Source organism: Oncorhynchus clarkii, chromosome 18, assembly GCF_045791955.1.
Source record: "Oncorhynchus clarkii lewisi isolate Uvic-CL-2024 chromosome 18, UVic_Ocla_1.0, whole genome shotgun sequence".
Lineage (NCBI taxonomy): Eukaryota > Metazoa > Chordata > Actinopteri > Salmoniformes > Salmonidae > Oncorhynchus > Oncorhynchus clarkii.
The window spans coordinates 34,532,542-34,555,892 of record NC_092164.1 but is presented as its reverse complement, the minus strand read 5'-3'; the positions used below and the strand labels follow the sequence as shown (position 1 = coordinate 34,555,892).

Below are 23,351 nucleotides of genomic sequence, written 5' to 3'. Positions count from 1 at the left end.
GTACTCCAGATATAACAAACTGACCCTAGCCCCCCGACACATAAACTACTGCAGCATAAATACTGGAGGCTGAGACAGGAGGGGTCAGGAGACACTGTCGCCCCATCCGAGGACACCCCCGGACAGGGCCAAACAGAAAGGATATAACCCCACCCACTTTGCCAAAGCACAGCCCCCACACCACTAGAGGAATATCTTCAACCACCAACCTACCATCCTGAGACAAGGCTGAGTATAGCCCACAAAGATCTCTGCCATGGCACAACCCAAGGGGGGGCGCCAACCCAGACAGGATGACCACATCAGTGAATCAACCCACTCAGGTGACGCACCCCTTCCAGGGACGGCATGAGAGAGCCCCAGTAAGCCAGTGACTCAGCCCCTGTAATAGGGTTAGAGGCAGAGAATCCCAGTGGAAAGAGGGGAACCGGCCAGGCAGAGACAGCAAGGGCGGTTCGTTGCTCCAGAGCCTTTCTGTTCACCTTCCCACTCCTGGGCCAGACTACACTCAATCATATGACCCACTGAAGAGATGAGTCTTCAGTAAAGACTTAAAGGTTGAGACCGAGTTTGCATCTCTGACATGGGTAGGCAGACCGTTCCATAAAAATGGAGCTCTATAGGAGAAAGCCCTGCCTCCAGCTGTTTGCTTAGAAATTCTAGGGACAATTAGGAGGCCTGCGTCTTGTGACCGTAGCGTACGTGTAGGTATGTACGGCAGGACCAAATCAGAGAGATAGGTAGGAGCAAGCCCATGTAATGCTTTGTAGGTTAGCAGTAAAACCTTGAAATCAGCCCTTGCTTTGACAGGAAGCCAGTGTAGGGAGGCTAGCACTGGAGTAATATGATCAAATTTGTTGGTTCTAGTCAGGATTCTAGCAGCCGTATTTAGCACTAACTGAAGTTTATTTAGTGCTTTATTCGGGTAGCCGGTAAGTAGAGCATTGCAGTAGTCTAACCTAGAAGCGACAAAAGCGTGGATTAATTTTTCTGCATCATTTTTGGACAGAAAGTTTCTGATTTTTGCAATGTTACGTAGATGGAAAAAAGCTGTCCTTGAAATGGTCTTGATATGTTCTTCAAACGAGAGATCAGGGTCCAGAGTAACGCCGAGGTCCTTCACAGTTTTATTTGAGACGACTGTACAACCATTAAGATTAATTGTCAGATTCAACAGAAGATCTCTTTGTTTCTTGGGTCCTAGAACAAGCATCTCTGTTTTGTCCGAGTTTAAAAGTAGAAAGTTTGCAGCCATCCACTTCCTTATGTCTGAAACACATGCTTCTAGCAAGGGCAATTTTGGGGCTTCACCATGTTTCATTGAAATGTACAGCTGTGTGTCATCCGCATAGCAGTGAAAGTTAACATTATGTTTTCGAATAACATCCCCAAGAGGTAAAATATATAGTGAAAACAATAGTGGTCCTAAAACGGAACCTTGAGGAACACCGAAATTTACAGTTGATTTGTCAGAGGACAAACCATTCACAGAGACAAACTGATATATTTCCAAAAGATAAGATCTAAACCAGGCCAGAACTTGTCCGTGTAGACCAATTTGGGTTTCCAATCTCTCCAAAAGAATGTGGTGATCGATGGTATCAAAAGCAGCACTAAGGTCTAGGAACACGAGGACAGATGCAGAGCCTCGGTCCGATGCCATTAAAATGTCATTTACCACCTTCACAAGTGCCGTCTCAGTGCTATGATGGGGTCTAAAACCAGACTGAAGCATTTCGTATACATTGTTTGTCTTCAGGAAGGCAGTGAGTTGCTGCGAAACATCCTTTTCTAAAAGTTTTGAGAGGAATGGAAGATTCGATATAGGCCGATAGTTTTTTATAGTTTTTATATTTTCTGGGTCAAGGTTTGGCTTTTTCAAGAGAGGCTTTATTACTGCCACTTTTAGTGAGTTTGGTACACATCCGGTGGATAGAGAGCCGTTTATTATGTTCAACATAGGAGGGCCAAGCACTTGAAGCAGCTCTTTCAGTAGTTTAGTTGGAATAGGGTCCAGTATGCAGCTTGAAGGTTTAGAGGCCATGATTATTTTCATCATTGTGTCAAGAGCTATAGTACTAAAACACGTCTTGATCCTAGGTCCTGGCAGAGTTGTGCAGACTCAGGACAACCGAGCTTTAAAGGAATACGCAGATTTAAAGAGGAGTCCGTAATTTGCTTTCTAATAATCATAATCTTTTCCTCAAAGAAGTTCATGTTATCACTGCTAAAGTGAAAGTCATCCTCTCTTGGGGAATGCTGCTTTTTTTTTTAAAATTACCCCTTTTTTCTCCCCAATTTCGTGGTATCCAATTGTTGTAGTAGCTACTATCTTGTCTCATTGCTACAACTCCCGTACGGGCTCGGGAGAGACGAAGGCTGAATGTCATGCGTCCTCCGATACACAACCCAACCAGCCGTACTGCTTCTTAACACAGCGTGCATCAAACCCGGAAGCCAGCCGCACCAATGTGCCGGAGGCTACACCGTGCACCCGGCAATCTTGGTTAGCGCGCACTGCGCCCGGCCCGCCACAGGAGTCGCTGGTGCGCGATGAGACAAGGACATCCCTACCGACCAATCCCTCCCTAACCCGGACGACGCTAGGCCAATTGTGCGTCGCCCCACGGACCTCCCGGTCGCGAACCCAGGGACTCTGATGGCACAGCTGGCGCTGCAGTACAGCGCCCTTAACCACTGCGCCACCCGGGAGGCTGGAATGCTGCTTTTTAGTTAGCTTTGCGGCAGTATCAAAAAGGAATTTTGGATTGTTCTTATTTTCCTCAATTAAGTTAGAAAAATAGGATGATCGAGCAGCAGTAAGGGCTCTTCGGTACTGCACGGTACTGTCTTCCAAGCTAGTCGGAAGACTTCCAGTTTGGTGTGGCGCCATTTCCGTTCCAATTTTCTGGAAGCTTGCTTCAGAGCTCGGGTATTTTCTGTGTACCATGAAGCTAGTTTCTTATGAGAAATGTTTTTAGTTTTTAGGCGTGCAACTGCATCTAGGGTATTGCGCAAGGTTAAATTGAGTTCCTCAGTTAAGTGGTTAACTGAATTTTGTCCTCTGGCGTCCTTGGGTAGACAGAGGGAATCTGGAAGGACATCAAGGAATCTTTGTGTTGTCTGTGAATTTATAGCACGACTTTTGATGGTCCTTGGTTGGGGTCTGAGCAGATTATTTGTTGCAATTGCAAACGCCTGCCCAGTCTGCTAACTGCTAGCTCTTGCTAACTGCTTGCTTGCTAACCCGGTCTGCTAACTGCTAGCTTGCCCTGGTCTACTAACTGCTAGCCCATGCTAGCTGCTTGTTTGCTAACCCGGCCTGCTAACTGCTAGCTTTCCCTAGTCTACTAGCTGCTAGCTTGTTTAGCTCCGGCCTACTAACTGTTAGCTTGTTAGCCTGCTAACTCTCTGAATCGTTGTGTCCCCAGCCAGCCCAACCACTCAGTGGATCCATATGTTCACTTGGCTACGCATGCCTCTCTCTAATATCAATATGCCTTGTCCATTACTGTCCTGGTTAGTGATTACTGTCTTATTTCACTGTAGAGCCTCTAGCCCTGCTCAATATGCCTTAACCAACCATGTTGTTCCACCTCCCACATATGGAATGACATCACCTGGTTTAAACATCTCTAGAGACTATATCTCTCTCTTCATTACTCAATGCCTAGGTTTACCTCCAATGTACTCACATCCTACCTTACCTTTGTCTGTATGCCTTGAATCTATGCTACCGTGCCCAGAAACCTGCTCCTTTTACTCTCTGTTCTGAACGTGCTAGATGGCTAGTTCGTATAGTCTTTAGCCGTACCCTTATTCTACTTCTCCTCTGTTCCTCTGGTGATGTGGAGGTTAATCCAGGTCCTGCAGTGCCTAGCTCCACTCCCACCCCCCGGGTGCTCTCATTTGTTGACTTCTGTAAACGTAAAAGCCTTGGTTTCATGCATGTTAACATTAGAAGCCTACTCCCCAAGTTTGTTTTACTCACTGCTTTAGCACACTCTGCCAACCCAGATGTCTTAGCTTGTTTGAATCCTGGCTTAGGAAAACCACCAAAAACCCTGATATCTCCATTGCTAACTATAACGTTTTCCGCCAAGATAGAACTGCCAAAGGGGGCGGTGTTGCAATTTACTGCAAAGATAGCCTGCAGAGTTCTGTATTACTTTCTAAGTCTGTACCCAAACAATTTGAGCTTCTACTTCTAAAACTTCACCTTTCCAGAAACAAGTCTCTCACTGTTGCCGCTTGCTATAGACCTCCCTCTGCCCCCAGCTGTGCCCTCAATACTATATGTGAACTGATTGCCCCCCATCTATCTTCTGAGCTCGTGCTACTAGGTGACCTAAACTGGGACATGCTAATTAACACCCCGGCCATCCTACAAACTAAGCTTGATGCCCTCAATCTCACACAAATTATCAATGAACCTACCAGGTACAACCCCAAATCAGTAAACACGGGCACCCTCATAGATGTCATCCTAACTAATTCACCCTCCAAATACACCTCTGCTGTTTTCAATCAAGATCTCAGCGATCACTGCCTCATTGCCTGCATCCGTAATGGGTCTGCGACCAAACGACCACCCCTCATAACTGTCAAACGCTCCCTGAAACACTTCTGCGAGCAGGCCTTTCTAATCGACCTGGCCGGGGTATCCTGGAATGACATTGACCTCATCCCGTCAGTAGACGATGCCTAGCTATTCTTTAAAAGTGCCTTCCTCACCATCTTAAATAAGCATGCCCCTCTCAAAAAATGTAGAACTAGTAATAGATATAGTCCTTGGTTCACGCCAGACCTGTCTGCCCTTGACCAGCACAAAAACATCCTGTGGTGTTCTGCATTAGCATCGAATAGCCCCCGTGATATGCAAATTTTCAGGGAAGTTAGGAACAAATACACACAGGGAGTTAGAAAAGCTAAGGCAAGCTTTTTCAAACAGAAATTTGCATCCTGTAAATCCTGTAAAGTACTAACTCAAAAAAGTTATGGGACACTGTAAAGTCCATGGAGAATAAAAGCACCTCATCCCAGCTGCCCACTGCTCTGAGGCTAGGAAACATTGTCACCACCGATAAATCCGCTATAATTGAGAATTTCAATAAGCATTTCTCTACGGCTGGCCATGCTTTCCACATCGCTACCCCTACCCCGGTCAACTGCCCGGCACCCTCCACAGCAACCCGCCAAAGCCCCCACTATTTCTCCTTTACCCAAATCCAGATAGCCGATGTTCAGAAAGAGCTGCAAAAGCTGGACCCCTACAAATCAGCCGGGCTCGACCCTCTCTTTCTAAAATTATCTGCCGAAATTTTTGCTGCCCCTATTACTAGCCTGTTCAACCTCTCTTTTGTATCGTCTGAAATTCCCAAAGATTGGAAAGCTGCCGCGGTCATCCCGCTCTTCAAAGGGGGTGACACTCTAGACCCAAACTGCTACAGACCTATATCTATCCTACCCTCTCTTTCTAAGGTCTTCGGAAGCCAAGTTAACAAACAGATTACTGACCATTTCGAATCCTACCATACCTACTCCGCTATGCAATCTGGTTTCAGAGCTGGTCATGGGTGCACCTCAGCCACGCTCAAGATTCTAAACGACATCATAACCGCCATCGATAAGAGACATTACTGTGCAGCCGTATTCATCGACCTGGCCAAGGCTTTTGACTCTGTCAATCACAACATTCTTATTGGCAGACTCGACAGCCTTGGTTTCTCAAATGATTGCCTCGCCTGGTTTACCAACTACTTCTCTGATAGAGTTCAGTTTGTCAAATCGGAGGGCCTGTTGTCTGGATCTCTGACAGTCTCTATGGGTGTGCCACAGGGTTCAATTCTCGGGCCGACTCTCTTTTCTGTATACATCAATGATGTTGCTCTTGCTGCTGGTGATTCTCTGATCCACCTCTACGCAGACGACACTATTCTGTATACTTCTGGCCCCTCCTTGGACACTGTGTTAACTAACCTCCAGATGAGCTTCAATGCCATACAACTCTCCTTCCGTGGCCTCCAACTGCTCTTAAACGCAAGTAAAACTAAATGCATGCTTTTCAATCGATCGTTGCCCGCACCTGTTCGCCCGTCCAGCATCACTACTCTGGACGACTCTGACTTCGAATACGTGGACAACTACAAATACCTGGGTGTCTGGTTAGACTGTAAACTCTCCTTCCAGACTCACATTAAGCATCTCCAATCCAAAATTAAATCTAGAATCGGCTTCCTATATCGCAACAAAGCATCCTTCACTCATGCTGCCAAACATACCCTCGTAAAACTGACCATCCTACCGATCCTCGACTTCGGTGATGTCATGTATAAAATAGCCTCCAACACTCTACTCAACAAACTGGATGCAGTCTATCACAGTGCCATCCGTTTTGTCACCAAAGCCCCATACACTACACACCATTGCGACCTGTATACTCTCGTTGGTTGGCCCTCGCTTCATACTCGTCGCCAAACCCACTGGCTACAGGTTATCTACAAGTCTCTGCTAGGTAAAGCCCCGCCTTATCTCAGCTCACTGGTCACCATAGCAGCACCCACTCGTAGCACGCGCTCCAGCAGGTATATCTCACTGGTCACCCCCAAAGTCAATTCCTCCTTTGGTCGTATTTCCTTCCAGTTCTCTGCTGCCCATGACTGGAACTAATTGCAAACATTTCTGAAGCTGGAGTTTCACATCTCCCTCACTAGCTTTAAGCATCAGCTGTCAGAGCATTTTACAGATCACTGCACCTGTACTTAGCCTATCTGTAAACAGCCCATCTATCTACCTACCTCCTCCCCATACTGGTATTTATTTATTTATTTATTTTGCTCCTTTGCACCCCAGTATCTCTACCTGCACATTCATCTTCTGCCGATCTACCATTCCAGTGTTTAATTGCTATATTGTAATTATGTATGTTTTGTTTATTCCATGTGTAACTCTGTGTTGTTGTATGTGTCAAATTGCTACGCTTTATCTTGGCCAGGTCGCAGTTGCAAATGAGAACTTGTTCTCAACTAGCCTACCTGGTTAAATTAAGGTGAAAAATAAAGAAATGAATACATTTCAAGGTCCTGGAGTGGCCTAGCCAGTCTCCAGATCTCAACCCCATAGAAAATCTTTGGAGGGAGTTGCCCAGCAACAGCCCCAAAACATCACTGCTCTAGAGGAGCTTCTATCTCCAGGCCATCAGACTGTTAAACAGCCACCATTAACATTGAGTGGCTGCTGCCAACACACTGACTCAACTCCAGCCACTTTAATAATGGGAATTGATGGGAATTTATGTAAAATATATCACTAGTTTCTTTAAACAATGCTACTGAATATAATGTTTACATACCCTACATTATTCATCTCATATGTATATACTGTACTCTATATCATCTACTGCATCTATATGTAATACATGTATCACTAGCCACTTTAAACATCTGCTAACCATGTGTATGTGACAAATACATTTGGTTTGATTTGAGATCTGCATGGAGGAATGGGCCAAAATACCAGCAACAGTGTGTGAAAACCTTGTGAAGACTTACAGAAAATGTTTGACCTCTGTCATTGTCAACAAAGGGTATATAACAAAGTATTGAGATAAACTTTTGTTATTGACCAAATACTTATTTTCCACCATAATTTGCAAATAAATTCATAAAAAATCCTACAATGTGATTTTCTGGATTTTTTCCCCTCATTTTGTCTCTCATAGTTGAAGTGTACCTATGATGAAAATTACAGGCCTCTCTCATCTTTTTAAGTGGGAGAACTTGCACAATTGGTGGCTGACTAAATTGGTGGCTGACTTTTTTGCCCCACTGTATGTAAGAATGCTGTTCATTGACTATAGCTCAGCCTTCAACACCATAGTAACCTCCAATCTCATCATTAAGCTTGGGGGCCCTGGGTCTGAACCCCGCCCTGTGCAACTGCGTCCTGGACTTCTTGACGGGCCGCCTCCAGGTGGTTAAGGAAGGAAACAACACCTCCACTTCACTGATCCTCAACACAGGGGCCCCACAAGGGTGCGTGCTCGACTCCCTCCTGTACTCCCTGTTCACCCGTGACTGCGTGGACACCCACGCCTCCAACTCAATCATCAAGTTTGCAGACGACACAACAATAGTAAGCCTGATTACCAACAATGACGAGACAGCCTACAGGGAGAAGGTAAGGGCCCTGGCGGAGTGGTGCCAGGAAAATAACCTCTCCCTCAACGTCAACAAAATGAAGGAGCTGAACGTGGACTTCAGCTTGGCCCCACAAACTTTTACAGATGCACAATTGAGAGCATCCTGGCGGGCTGTATCGCCACCTGGTATGGCAAGTGCACCGCTCACAACCGCAAGGCTCTCCAGAGGGTGATTCGTTCTGCCCAACGCATCACCATTGGCACACTGTCTGCCCACCAGGACATCTACAGCACCCGGTATCAAAGGAAGGCCAAAAAGATCATCAAGGACATCAATGACCCGAGCCAAGGCCAGAAGGCGAGGTCAGTAAATGTGCAACAAAGCTGGGACCTAGAGACTGAAAAACAGCTTCTATCGTAAGGCCATCAGACTGTTAAATAGCCATCACTAGCCCATTTGAGGCTGATGCCTGTATACATAGACTTGGAATCACTGGCCACTTTAATAATGGAACACTTGTCACTTTAATAATTTTTCAATAATGTTTAGATACTGCTTTTCTCATCTCATATATACATACTGTATTCCATTCTACTGTATGTTAGTCAATGCCACTTTGAAATTGTTCAATCTAATATTTATATATTTCTTAATTCCATTTTTTTTACTTTTAGATTTCTGTGTATTGTTGTGAATCATTTTTAGATACCACTGTACTGTTAGATACAACAGCACTGTTGGAGCTAGGAACACAAGCACTTCGCTACAACCGCAATAACATCTGCTAAATATGTGTATGTGACCAATAACATTTGAATTGATTTTAAAAGTAATGTTCACTAGATTGCTATCATGGTAACAACAGTAATACAAATAACAAAAAATGATTTAATGCTACTATTAATAATAATAGTAATAACAATATTAATACTAATATTATAATTACAATAATCCATTTCAGAAAACGTTTAAATCCAATTGTTAATTAGTCCATTCGTATTGCACGATGTTCAGTATGTTTTCCATATTGGACATACTGCACCGTAGTACACAATTTCCTGTACATTGTGTTGCAGTAAGATGGGGGTCCATTCTACTCAGGAGCACCTCTATTTTCCAAATCCAAAGTTTACAACACAAGGAACATCACAGTTCTTTCTGCTGCCCTTAACTAAAGACTGGCCTTTCAGCTTAAATCCAGTCAGTTTTTCATATTGGACATACATTCTGCACTGTACCGCAGGGGTGCAACTTTCACTGGTGATGGGGGGGACATGTCCCCCTTCACATTCTGAAATTGCATTTTTGTCTCCCCATTTTTATCATTGGAATGTGATGCAAAACAAGGCAAATGTGTGCTTTAGGACCATGCGGACTCCTCCGAGTGGTCGAGTAGGCTATTTGGAGTGTTTATCTGACTGGATAAAAAAAAAATATATATATATATATAGATGTTATGCCCCCACCCTTCTAAAACCAAAGTTGCGCCCCTTCCCTGTACATCGTGTCGCAGTAAAAGGGGTGTCCATTTTACTCAGGAGCACCTCTAGTTTCCAAATCCACCGTATACAACCCAAGGAGCATCGCTACTCATTCTGCGGCCCTTAAAGGCCAATCAGCTAAATGGTCAACAATATTTTTTGTTTGTGTACTCCTATAATTTATTGCACCATACTCAATATGTATGTCCAATATGAAAAATAAATACAAATGAATGACATAATATCTTATAGAAATACTTGTAATTATTATTTGTGTAATAACTAGTATAAAATCGTTCGATAGTTCCTTCTTTGCCCTAATTATTATATTACAACGTATACAGGAAAGCACTCTTATTCTGAAGGATTCCAAAAATCCGTGACCTGGAAGTACTTCACAGCAGTGCATCGTTGGATACTTTCAAAGGTAAGCAACGGTTGTAGCTCGTTATAAGTATACATTTATTTTTACCTCGGCTTTTCATGTTCATTCCCAAATTATTTAAAAAACACTTTCATGAACACCTAAGACAACATTATAATACTATTTTAGCATGGTCTCGGAAAATGTCTACTATCTTATTTTTTTCCCCCTCGCGTTTGTTTTGTCTGCATTGCTTGACTAAAGTTTTAGCTACTTTGCTTGTTATATTTGCCGAGTTTCTGGTTAGTTGTCATTGCCCTTTTCTTTACTGTTCTGTAAAACATATAGTGAACTGTAACTGAATATCTGATTTGTTGTACCTCTCTTGCCCTCATAATTCCGCGATGGCAAAGCCCGCCAGCCTTCCCAGCTAGCACGCTAAATCATAATTAAGTTCCCCAATCATTTGATCCACGGCGTATTTTTATTAAATGAGTTGTAGCTGGGTAGTTATTGAAACAAATACCCAAAGGTTCACATTTGCTAGCTATTAGTTTCCAATTAACATTAAGGGTGGGTTCGTAAATTAACTCTGGCTATAAAGTCTGAGTGCCATAGCGCAGAATAATTTATGAATTTATGAACGGCCAGAGCGCACTTCAGATTGAATTTTCGAACACACTGGACTGTGTGTGGACCTCAATTCGTCGTTCAATCACCCACGTGGGTATGTGCTCCTTAACACCAATGAGGTGAGGCGGGACTTGCAACGCTTTCAGCGTCACAATAGAACCAAGTTCTGTTATAGCGCCTGGCTACACAGTACACAGATGCGCGTGAGCAGTGTAGGTGCAATCAACAAGGCAGGTTTTGTCGCACCTGGACTATTGTTCAGTCATGTTGTCAGGTGCCACAAAAAGGGACTAAGGAAAATTGAATTTGCCTCAGAAAATTTGGATGTACACAGAGAGCTACTATTAATGTCAATCTCTCCTGGCTCAAAGTGGAGGAGGTTGAATGCACAGAGCTGTCTGAACTACTGGCGCACAGCTCTGATACCCATGCTACAATAGGTATTTTCACAGTCTGCAAGTCCAGAACAGACTATGGGAGGTGCACAGTACTACACAGATCCATGACTACATGGAATTCTATCCCACGTCAAGTAACTGATGCAGTAAAAGTTGATTAAGATGACCAGATAAAAATACACCTTATGGAACAGCGGGGACTATGTAGCAACACAAACATGGGCACAGACACATGCATTCACAGACACAATAACATACACACGTACACATGGATTTTGTACTGCAGATATGTGGTAGTGGTGAAGTAGGGGCCTGTGGGCACACAGTGTGTTGTGAAATCTGTTAATGTATTGTAATGTTTTTAAAATTGTATAAACTGCCTTAATTTAGCTGGAACCCAGGAAGAGTAGCTGCAGCAGCTAATGGGGATCCATAAATACAGATGATTGAATAACATGTATGTGTAAATGTATTTTGCAATGCTCGCGCACGTGACGTGGCCAGTGTGGTAAGCATGTAAGAGTAAAATAAGACCATGCTGCAGATATTAATGTATTCCCGTATATGATTCCTATATTTTGGTTACAGCTAAACTTTTTTGTTTTGCTGGGTGGATTCAGGTGTCAAAATGGAGTTCGGTAATGTTATGTTGGATATAGAGCAGATCGTTCTGGGGGAAGAGGTGATGACCAGTACCACAGCATCCATCATCAAACCACAGACTGTCCCTGCTCCCCAACCCTGTAAGCACTCATTTTATTATTTCAGATTGTTGTTCATATGTATGAATTTCAGGTGCAGTATTGGTGCGGCAGGTAGCCTAGTGGTTAGAGCGTTGGGCCAGTAATTGGAAAGGTTGCTAGATCGAATCCCCGAGCTGACACGGTAAAAATCTGTCGTTCTGCTCCTGAACAAGGCAGTTAACCCACTGTTCCTAGGCCGTCATTGTAAATAAGAATTTGTTCTTAACTGGCTTGTTAATAAAGATTAAATAAATACATCTCCTCTTATTGCAGATCAGCATGACAGCGTACAGTGTTTTCAGTGCTTCATTACATTCTGTAATGTCAAGTCCAAGGAGAGACACATGAGGAAGAGCCATCGTGAGGAATACAAGAAGTCGCTCCAGCAGGTATGAAACGGAGAAAATAAATGCAAGTGTAGGGTGAAGTTGATTTTGGGTGAGTTTAACATTTTTCTCAGTAGTGATTAAGTTTAAGATTTTGGGGGTAGGGGGAGCTGATTCTACAGGGGAAACTTCACCCCGTAGCTGCAAAGCACACAGCAAAATGCTGTAGGCCTATATGCACAGCATAACTAAGACACTGTTAATTATTTGCTGTTTTATGTTATTCTGCAGACAGATACGCTGTTCACCTGTTATGTGTGTGATCGTACCTTCTCCTCCTCTGAGGAGCTGACGCAGCACCAGGCCTCACACAGCCTGGAAGACAAGCCCTTCTGCTGCACCCACTGCCAGGGAAGCTTCCGGACTTTCTCTGAGGTGAGAGTGGTCTTTCAATGGAAGGTGTAAAGTTTTAGTCTGTAATGACTTTTAGTTACGTGTAAGTGCCCCAGTAATCTCATTTAACCCAGAACTAAAACTTGCGTAATTTAAGTGATTTCAATGGCGCTTTATCCAATCTGATTTTTTTAAATGCAATTTCAAACCAAAATAATGTATCAATTTCTGCATTTCCTGCACTTTTGTTATCATTTACGCACTGCCACGCAGGGTTGCATGATATTGGCAAAAAATCTAGGCCTAGTTAATTGGTGAACTGTTGGAAATGGAAATATAATGAGTATAGTGAGCACCACCTTGAATACATAGTTTGACATGGCAACAAATGAATAAGTCAGGGAGTTATTATTGACAGGGTAGGGACTAAAGTGTTGCTTAGTTTTTCCATGGGACCCTAATTAGATGGTACATTACAGGTTTTCTTACCTCGTAGTTAGCTAGCTAACATATTCATGCTTCACCGATATAATTCCTATCTGATTTAGAAGATACTGTTGGGAAAAACAACATATCTTGGCATACACCAGCACTGGTACTAACTAGGCTATATTAGCTAGTTACGTTTGCTCTGACTCTTAGTACATTTAGCCAGCTAACTAGCGATTAACATTAGCGGCTAGTGATTTATTTACAACTTGCTAAGACAAACTACCAGACAGTCCCCTTGACTGTAATTATAGAACGCTTGTGGAAAGCACCATTGTTCTCACCAACATATTTTTGCATCTATCTGACCATGCAGGCGTCAGAGTGAACAGCAAGAAAGTACTCATGACTCCATGGTGGAGCAACTGCTCTCTCATTGAGTGACAGGGGGCGGGGCTAGGTGTGGGAAGCGGCATGCAGCAGGAGGAGAGGGAGAAAGGCAACTCAAGTAGCAAATGGAGTAAACTATAATAACGGACATCATACATTCCGGAGTTGCGTATCACATTTAAAAACCAAGCATTGAAATACCATTTATAGAAGGTCAAGTAAATCTCTGTAGTGTATCTGCCTTCTGTTGTCCATTGGTGCCTCTGTCTCCATGTTTGTTTCCTCAAGGTGGCCTGAGCCCAGGATTTCTGTTAGCCAGTTATTGCCAACTTTTGGCTGCATAAAAAAAAGTTGATAAGTAAATTTCCCGGTCAATGGTCCGAAAAAAAAGAAAAAAAAATCCATTGCTAAATGATGCATTTTAGCCTATTCATTGATTGAAATACCAGTTGATGTAGTGTGAGAGCTCAAACAACTTTGTTGCTGTTGGATTGAAACGTGCTTTAATATGCCCAATCGTTGTGCAACAATTCTAAAGGTAAAAAAAACCAACAACAAAAACAATGGCCACGATTAAACATTTATTTATTTTATTTCTCAAATGGTAATTGAAGCATGCTTCTCATTCACCATTCAAGTGCATAGACACCTAGTTAGGCTTCAGTGCACCACACACCACTTTGCAATGGGCTGGAGGCAGTATGCATTTTAAAAAGATATACTTAATTGTGTGAAACCTGAACATTTTACTACATATTATGAGGCATGTCTTACCTTGCTTCAAAGTAGCCAAGCCAAAATCCAATAAAACGTGCAGACAATTATTTTATAGTCCTCCATATGCCATTGCAGCCTTTTTCTCTCGTGTTCTACTGGTTTTCAAATAAACTTTCTTTCATTGTTCAGTATCCAAAGTCACAATCCTATTCATATTAGCTACTCATGCTAGTTGTTGCGTATTTAGATCTTCTCTCTTTCTAAATTTCAAACAGATATTTTCATCTCTGTCGCATGATGGGCATAGCCCATCTGTAAATAGCCCGTCCAATTACCTCATCCCCATACTGTATTTATTTATCTTGCTCCTTTGCACCCCAGTATCTCTATAAGGCACATTCATCTTCTGCACATCTATCACTCCGGTGTTTAATTGGTATATTGTAAATACTTGTAAGATAGCCATGGCCTACTATTCCTAGATTTCATAGTCATAATTTTTGTCTAGAAGTATAACTCATTCATTGTTTAGAGTAGGCCTAGGCTATAGGCCAGTGGTTCTCAGCTGGTTTTGCCTCGGGACCCAAATTGAACCAGGTAGTCTGCCACGAGCGAATATTTGCTTTGCGAAAAAGAATCGCCAAAATAGAATCTGGAAAACTATTTTTCATGCTGTATTGATAGTAAATGTAGCAATTATATGACAGGAGAACAACATTCCCACCATTTTCAATAATACAATTTTGACAATATTATTGATGAAGAATGTTAATGAACTCACTGAGACCACAAAATATTGCTGCTAATAACTCTATACTGAAAATACTGTGATTGTGACCTTTTATATGACTGGAGACATGAGCAGAATCTTCTTTAATATGACACAAATTACAGGGTAACCTTCTCTGCTGACACTAACAAACAGATCAATAAAAACAACATTGTCCGAGTCATATATTAGGCCTATGAAAAGGAGAGACACAAATACAATTTGACATCCATCTAACCTGAAGGAGAAATTATTGTATTAAACAAGAAGTGGCACTAACCCAATGATAAAGACAGTAAATATGGACACTTACTGAGGACATGGCCAATATTCTTTGCTGGTGCCAAAAAGATAGGCTACTCTTTGCTTAATTAAGTTTAACAGTTTCATAACTAAAAGACAGATTGGAGACGTTTCATTGTCTTCTCTTTACAGCAATAGCCATTTGTTTTCCAAACAGTTTTTCTGCAATTGTATTTTTAAATATTATGGTATGCCTGGCTGGGTCTCTATGCTTTTCACTGACAGTCTCAACTCGTCAATCACCCAAATTGCGGGCCCTTCCGACTGTAGGCTATGCCATTTTAAACAATCAACAGCTTTTGATTTTTAAATAAGTTAATGATCCTCTATGGCAAAATCATGCTTTCTGGTGTAGTAGCCTATTTTGAATCATTGAATTTATTTCTGTATAGACAGTATGCTAATTATGATATATCATTTTGGAAATTCAATTAACTTTTGGTAAAGCTCAGCTTCCCCGAGCCTTATGGACGCGCCGTCTATGTATTCTAATATCTTCAGATTGCTCATGGGAGTTTGGTAAGAATGAGGCACCCCGTTGCATGTTCTGTTAAGATGAATTACCATAAACTAAATGTGTTTTCTGTCATTCTAAGAATCGTAGGTGGAAGCCTTAATCATATTACCCAACCAATGCATATGGGTCCGGTACCTTTTTTTAAATGTCGGGTAAATTAAAATGCTGCCAGGCGAATGTCCGGCGCTACCTTTTCATAACGGAAACCCTGCCTGAACCTCTTTGTAATTTTTTTGTCTCTTGATGTCTCTCACAGTTGAAAGTCCACCGGCGACAGCTGTGCAAGGAGCGTCAGTGTGCGTGCAAGAACTGTGGCATGGTATTGCGGGGCCCAAACCAGTTACGCACCCACTGCCTCACCCAGCACCCCCAGCTGATGGAAGAGGAGGATGATGACACCAAGACTCATCGTTGTGGCAAGTGCGGCCGCAGGTTTGAGATGGAGGTGGAGCTTGTGCTGCACCAGGAGAACTTTGTGGGTCATCGGCATTGTGACGCAAAAGTCCCAGCCAAACAACGCGGACGCCCTCCCAAGAAAGTGTCTGTGGCTGAGCCAAAGTCTGCTGAGCGAGAGGCAGCTAATGGAGAGAAGAGTGGGAAAGCTGGCGATGGGGGAGAGGAGTTTGTGGCAAAAGGAGGGAAACGACCAGGTCTACACCATAAGGAGGAGCTCCAAATTCCCTGTCCTGAAGCTGAGTGTGACCTCATGTTCTCCTCTGTTGCCCTTCTCCGGGCCCACAAGAAGGAGAAGCACAGGCGGCCACCTCCACCTCTCAAGACTCACCCCTGCTCTGAGTGTGAAGAGAGCTATACTCGACCGGAGCAGCTCAAAGCCCACATGGCCATGGCTCACGGCTACGGCCAACACAACTGCCCTACCTGCGGCAAGACCTTTGGCCGGGAGAGCAACCTAAAGGCACACCAGAAGACCCACACTGAGGGAGAAGAGGCAACAGACAAATAAAATAGATAATCTGGGGAAAGGAGAATGTCATCATGGTCAATTTATGTAATGGTTAAAGGTGCAATATGCAGAAATTGCTTACCATTTTCTGGTTGCTAAAATTCTAATAGTTTGCCTAATTTTAGTTTGTGACAAAACAAGCAATGTATAGAATAGATAATCATTCTACCATCTAAACCACTGTGAAATATATTGTCAGCTGTTTGAGACTGGTGTACAAACCCAAAAGTAAAAGCCACAAAATGAAACTTAAGGGAGTCATAGAAATAGCGCACATAGAACATATCTACTGCTTCTTAGACTTGTTTTCGATGAGTTGTTTGCTTTCTATAACTCATATTTCTGTGTGGATTTGGTCGGGTTACCTAAAAAGTTTCATGCTGCAGCTTTTAAGGGTTGGAAAAATATAATTTGGTTAAAACAGGCATTGACGTGGGTGGGTTTTTTATGTTCAAGATGGGAGTTTGGAGTATGTGACATACCATTATGGATAAGCACTTGGTTGGATCATTAGCTTCTTCCTGGTTGCTCCCACAGATTATTTTGAAATGCTTTTAGAACCCTCTAATGATGTGTACATGATTGTGAATTTCAACTGCCAGCCCCCTTCCAGGGTAGGAATCTGTTTCCATATTACCTCAAATGTGAGCAGATTTAGTAACTTATCATATTGATTTTAGTAGGAAATCAATGGGTTTTATGGTTTGCATTTTAGTCATTTAGCAGATGCGCTTATCCAGAGCAACTTACAGGAGCAATTAGGGTTAAGTTCTTTGCTCAAGGGCACATCAACAGATTTGTCATCTAGTCAGCTCGGGATTCGACCTTTCAGTTACTGGCCCATCGCTCTTAATCGCTGGGCAACCTACCGCCTTCAACATTCCACTCATCATTTAGTTTACGTTCCTGTCAAGGCATCTTCTGATCATGTAAATTTATATATATTGGTCCGGAGAATAAATTATTCTGTGAAGGATGTCGTTGTTGTGATATGATCTTGTACTTTTTTCATCCATAATTAAAGAGTAAGGAGTAATTTTTAAATTGCAGTCTGTAATTTATGTGAATTTGAGGTTATGGGAAACTAGTGTGTGAACCTGAAATTAATGGAAAAGATGAGTACTGAGTAAGATTGTATGGTGCTTATCTTTTCCATTCATTGAGGTTGTGGCAGAAGGAGCTAGTGAGGATGGAGAATGAGGAGGAAATCAAAAGGCAGAAAAGGGAAAAGATCAAGGGGGAATGAAGGTTAAAAAAAAACTGCTTGTAGTTGAGAATGGGAAAGAGGAGAATAACACCTGGAACCAGATAAGGAGTGAGCTGGAGATTAACCTGGCTAAGAGGAGTGGGGGAGAAAAGGAGACGGGCTAAGGAGGGATGGGTCCAGATCAAAACCATTCTGGAGAAGAGCAGCAGAGAAACAGGAAAGAGGGATGGTGCTGTGGAGGAGGAAAAGAGTAGATAGGTTTACGAGGGATTGGTCAAGAAGCAGTAGGGATCAGGATATATAAGGGTGGTGCTGTTGAAGGAGATGGATGCTCTGAGAGTCACCATATAAAAATACTGGCAGGTGAGCCAAATGGAAATTAGTATCATGGAGAAGGAATGCAGAGAGGAATGACATCGATTTTGAGGGGTATTTTATATTGCTGTGATCACCACTTAAGATCCTCATTACAAATAAGAATCTGTGTGGTTACCTGCACAACAATATATACATATTATGGCAGAAAGGAGAGGAACAAGTGGGCAGAAGGAAGAAAAAGGGTAAAAGTTGCGAACATTTACTGCAAGTGGACTGAATACTGAATAATAATGTATTTTACTATACATGTATGTTTGTTATTGTATTTCCTTTTAATACTTTTTTACTTAATTGAAATATAAAACACGAATAAAACTAAATGTATATGTACTCCACATTCATAAACACTCAAAAAGAATGCGGAGAATTCTGAAACGCAACAAACTCGTTTTCCCATGATGCAACGGTATTTCCTTCCTATCTCGCGCCTTTCCATCTTGTTTCACCAGAAGCGCTACAGACACAGCGCACCACCACCGTTGTTGTTATAGTAGTGAATAATGGCGGCAGCGGGAGGGGGATTATCATCTCCCGCTAATGGCGCTTGTTCCAGCACGCCGGCCGTAGCCCGGGCCCGTTTCCCGGGCCGGCCATGGACATCTCGTATTCGGCTACGATCGGAGAAACGTCCGCAGCGGGGAAGGTTGGGCTCGGAAAGTGGAGGGATAGTCACTGGAGGCCGGAGGCCCATCAACATTGGACTAACGTTGAGCGAGGACCCGTCACTGCTGCGTTTACTCGGGATTGCTGATAAACATAGGCGCCAGAGAGACGCGGGTTTCTACTCAAGCGGGAGCGGAGAGGTGAGTTTCCAAGCCGTGCAACAGACCCAATTAACACGTGTATGCTCCACAGCCTTCGCGGTGTAATATAGATTATATTGAGAATCAAGTGTCTGACAACGTTCGTTACCTGGCTACAGTAGGTATCCAGCTATACAATTGTTCAAACTTGAATTCTTGCTGAACCAGAATCTGGGTTTACAGGTGACGTTCTAGCCGTATTCAACGCCTCTTTATAAATCCATATTGTGGTTCAGATGTTTGCTAGTTACTGTACCAATCCACTGTACTCGGAGACAAGTACACGTTAGTAGCTAACAGTGAAAACATCTCCTGACAGCCTCCTAGACTGACATTAACGTTACCAGGATCTTTGATAATCGATGATTTTTAGGCGGTGAAATTGGCGGTAGCCAACATTACTATATCTGGATACAAGTTTTTCTTCCAATTTAACTAACTATACTAAAACAATGTAGTTAGCAAGTGATGCTATCTAGTTAGCAACTTTTGCAACAGTCACATTTTCACACAGCCACCATCACTCTACGTAGTATCAACATTATAACATCTTTGGTATCGACGTAGCCCCTGTTCAGTCAGATTATGCCATAGTATCTGTCATTTGGTCCATTCCCGACAGCCCCCATCGTTCGTGAAAGATGTCTGGCCTGTGGAACAGAAACGATTTTGAGACATTCCACTGCATGCTTTAAGTGGGCTACACCAAAAGCTTGGCCCGTGTGTCATTTAAACTAAGAGCAGTTTGTTCTAGCTTATATTTAACTGACTTCTCACACCATAGCCTACTAGAATTGACAGTTGTCTTTTATGTGAGCTTGTCTTCGCATTCTCAATCGAATTGGCGCTCATGCCATGCTCACAACAACTAGGCTAATTGCTGCGTGACATGCCCCATTCGGCAAGCAATGTAGAACTGGTCTACTGAGACCAGTGGTCACCAACCATTTCTGAGTGAAGATCACTTTGAGTCAAAATGCAAGCCAAGATCTACCGATCAGAATACATTTTTACATGACTTAAAAAACGTAAGCCTATGCGACATTAACGTATTAACAGCATTACTCTAGCAATGAGGTTTGCGAATCTAATAGCAACAATTATGATGTGTTGCTAATATGACTAGGATTGTGCCTTTGGATTTCTGGACAATGAGAGTTGATATGGAAATAGAATAGGAGAGAAATGCTGGTTAATTGCATGAAGAAGTCTTCATAAAATGCCTCCACATTTCTGCTGATGTATTTTCGCAAGGCAACTTTGAAGCAAGGTTAAACAGGCCTCCTTATTCAAATCAAGTCAAATGTTATTTGTCACATGTAAGGTCTACAGCAGGTGTACATTTCACCTTACAGTGAAATGCTTATTTACAAGCCCTTAACCAACAATGCAGTTTTAAGGAAATCTCTAAAAAAGTAAGAGAGAATGACAAATAATTAAAGAGCAGCAATAAATAACAATAGCGGGACAATATACAGGGGGTACCGGTACAGAGTTTGTGTCAAAGTGCGGGGGCACCGGTGTCGAGGTAAATATGTACATGTAGGTGGAGTGATTAAAGTGGCTATGCATAGATAATAACAGAGAGCAGCAGCCGTATGGGGTTGGGGGGACAATGCAAATAGTCTGGATAGCCATTTTATTAGCTGTTCAGGAGTGTTATGGCTTGGGGGTAGAAGTTGTTTAGAAGCCTCTTGGACCTAGACTTGGCGCTCCGGTACCGCTTGCTGTGCGATAGCAGAGAGAACAGTCTATGACTAGAGTGGCTGGAGTCTTTAATTTTTTTTAGGGCCTTCCTCTGACACCGCCTGGTATAGAGGTCCTGGATGGCAGGAGTCTTGGCCCCGGTGATGTACTGGGCCTTACGCACTATCCTCTGTAGTGTCTTGCGGTCGGAGGCCGAGCTGTTGCCATGCCAGGCAATGATGCAACCAGTCAGGTGCTCTCAATGGTGCAGCTGTAAAACCTTTTGAGGATCTGAGGACCCATGCTAAATATTTTCAGTCTCTTGAGGGGCAATAGGTTTTGTCGTCCCATCTTCACAACTGCCTTGGTGTGCTTGGACCATGTTAGTTTGTTGGTGATGTTAACGCCAAGGAACTTGAAGCTCTCAACCTGCTTCACTACAGCCCCGTCAATGAGAATGGGGGAATGCTCGGTCCTCCTTTTCCTGTAGTCCACAATCGTCTCCTTTGTCTTGATCACGTTGAGGGAGAGATTGTTGTCCTTGCACCACAAGGTCAAGTCTCTGACCACCTCCCAATAGGCTGTCTCATCGTTGTCGGTGATCAGGCCTACCACTGTTGTCATCAGCGAACTTAACGATAATAATGGAGTCGTGCTTGGCCGTGCAGTCATGAGTGAAGAGGGAGTACAGGAGGGGACTGAGCACGCACCCATGAGGGGCCCCAGTGTTGAAGTCCATGAAGTCCAGGATCCAGTTGCAGAGGGAGGTGTTTAGTCCCAGGGTTCTTAGCTTAGTGATGAGCTTTGAGGGCTCTATGGTGTTGAACGCTGAGCTGTAGTCGATGAATAGCATTCTCACATAGGTGTTCCCTTTGTCCAGGTGTGAAACGACAGTGTGGAGTGCAATAGAGATTGCATCATCTGTGGATCTGAAGGTGCGTGGGTTATGCGAATGGAGTGGGTCGAAGTCAAGTAAAACATTTAAGGTTCAAAAAATTTTACTGGCTCAAGCTCACATTGCAAAGTGCTGATAGTCAGGCTATAGTATTGACAGTTCTCTTCTTTTTTTTGTGAGCTTGTCATCGTATCAAATTGGCGCCCATGCCATGCTCACAACTAAGCTAATTTCTGCTTGACATGCCCAATTCTGCAAGCAATTTAGAACTAGTCTATTGAGACCCGTGGTCACCAACCATTTCTGAGTGAAGATCACTTTGAGTCAAAATGCAAGCCAAGATCTACCGATCAGAATACATTTTTTTTTACATGACTTAAAAACCGTAAGCCTATGCAACTATAACCTATTAAAAACAGTACTATAGAAATTAAGTCTGTGCAGTAGGCTATAGGCCCAATTAGGGATGCACATTTTGGCAAATTTTGCTGCTGACTAACTGACCCTCATTAACCTGTCAACAAACAGTTACATTGTTTCTAAACAGTAAAATGAAGTGTCCAACAGAAAATACTATTAGAGATCTGTATATAATGGCGAGATGCTTATGTTTCCGTCCTAACAATTGGAGTCAGCCCAATGCTGGAAGGCAAGCGACAAGTTTAGACCCAAAATAAGCCCATATTAACATATTGGTCTTATTTTGGACATATTTTTGCGAAAGTGAAACCTCTCACTTTGCCACTTCCACACTGAATACTGTGCATGCATACAAGGACTGGAACTTTTTCATGAAGAGCTTAATGGAAACATGCACCAATAGCAAACTTATCATCCTACAGTTCAAAAGGCTATAGTCTATTATTGAACATGCAACTCCTGTAATGAAGTGGCTAATAAAACGTCATTTGCCAAAATGCAATTAGCGGAAAACACCATTCTAAACCTAATGCGAACAGTTGTGACAGAGATAAAAATCTCCTTTAGAACGTAGAAAGATGGTGAATCTAATAGCAACAATTATGATGTGTTGCTACTATGACTAGGATTGTGCCTGTGGATTCCTGGACAATGAAAGAGAGTTGATATGAAAATAGAATAGGAGAGAAATGTTGGTTAATTGCATGAGGAAGTCTTTACGGATGGATTTTCGCAAGGCAACTTTGAAGCAAGGTAAAATAGGCTTCATTATATGAATTAAAGTAAAACGTTCAGGTTTTAAACAGTTATACTACCTCAAGCTCACATTGCAAAGTGGTGGGTGACTGATAGTCAATGGTAGGCAGGCTATAGCCTATACGGGTGGTTCCCAACCCTTTTCGGGTATTGTACCCCCAACTGAATTTTGCTCTGCCCGGAGTACCCCTGAAGTACCCCCTTGTGCATTTTACCAGTAGGCCTATGGTCTCATGAGTCTTCTCACGTCCCCCCTGTGGATAGGCCAAGTACCCCTAGGGGTCCTAGTACCCATGGTTTGGAACAACTGGCCTATACACCTGAATGGCGAATGGGAGGCAAACCGGTAGGAGATCAGTTGTTGTATTACTTGTGAGGAACAGCTGAGTGAGCATACATTTGAATATTTTACTGGGCTGATGGTGCCTTCATCTGATGGTCAGTCTCAGTGGAGGGAGAGAGCAGGAGGAGACTAAGGTTCACCTTTCAATGTCCCGCTACTCTCCCTTTCCTCCACTGACCGAAAAGGTGTCTTCCAGCTAATGGCACACTTGAGTCGCACCGCATTATTTCTTCCTCATACAGAAATTCATGTTGCTACTCCTATGAACAGAGAAAGTAAAATATTTCTACATATA

The 23,351-nt window shown here is 42.9% G+C and overlaps 2 protein-coding genes across 3 annotated transcripts in view; both read left to right on the top strand.

The window, feature by feature from the left end:
- The first annotated feature begins 10,009 nt into the window (after positions 1-10,009).
- On the top strand, positions 10,010-17,612 carry LOC139373373 (zinc finger protein 25-like). Its single transcript, XM_071113814.1, has 5 exons — positions 10,010-10,049; positions 11,638-11,760; positions 12,034-12,149; positions 12,378-12,521; positions 15,861-17,612. Exons 2-5 carry the CDS (start codon positions 11,646-11,648, stop codon positions 16,566-16,568), a joined length of 1,083 nt encoding a protein of 360 aa, XP_070969915.1. The 5' UTR covers positions 10,010-10,049; positions 11,638-11,645; the 3' UTR covers positions 16,569-17,612.
- Positions 17,613-18,597: 985 nt separating this feature from the next.
- LOC139373372 (lysine (K)-specific methyltransferase 2Ba) overlaps positions 18,598-23,351 on the top strand; it is a 74,185-nt gene continuing 69,431 nt past the window's right edge. The window contains exon 1 of one of the 2 annotated variants that reach the window (XM_071113813.1): positions 18,598-18,956. In XM_071113813.1, coding sequence (XP_070969914.1) covers positions 18,654-18,956 — 303 coding nt within the window. In that variant the 5' untranslated portion in view covers positions 18,598-18,653. The remainder of the gene's footprint in view (positions 18,957-23,351) is intronic. The other variant, XM_071113812.1, reaches the window with a different exon arrangement.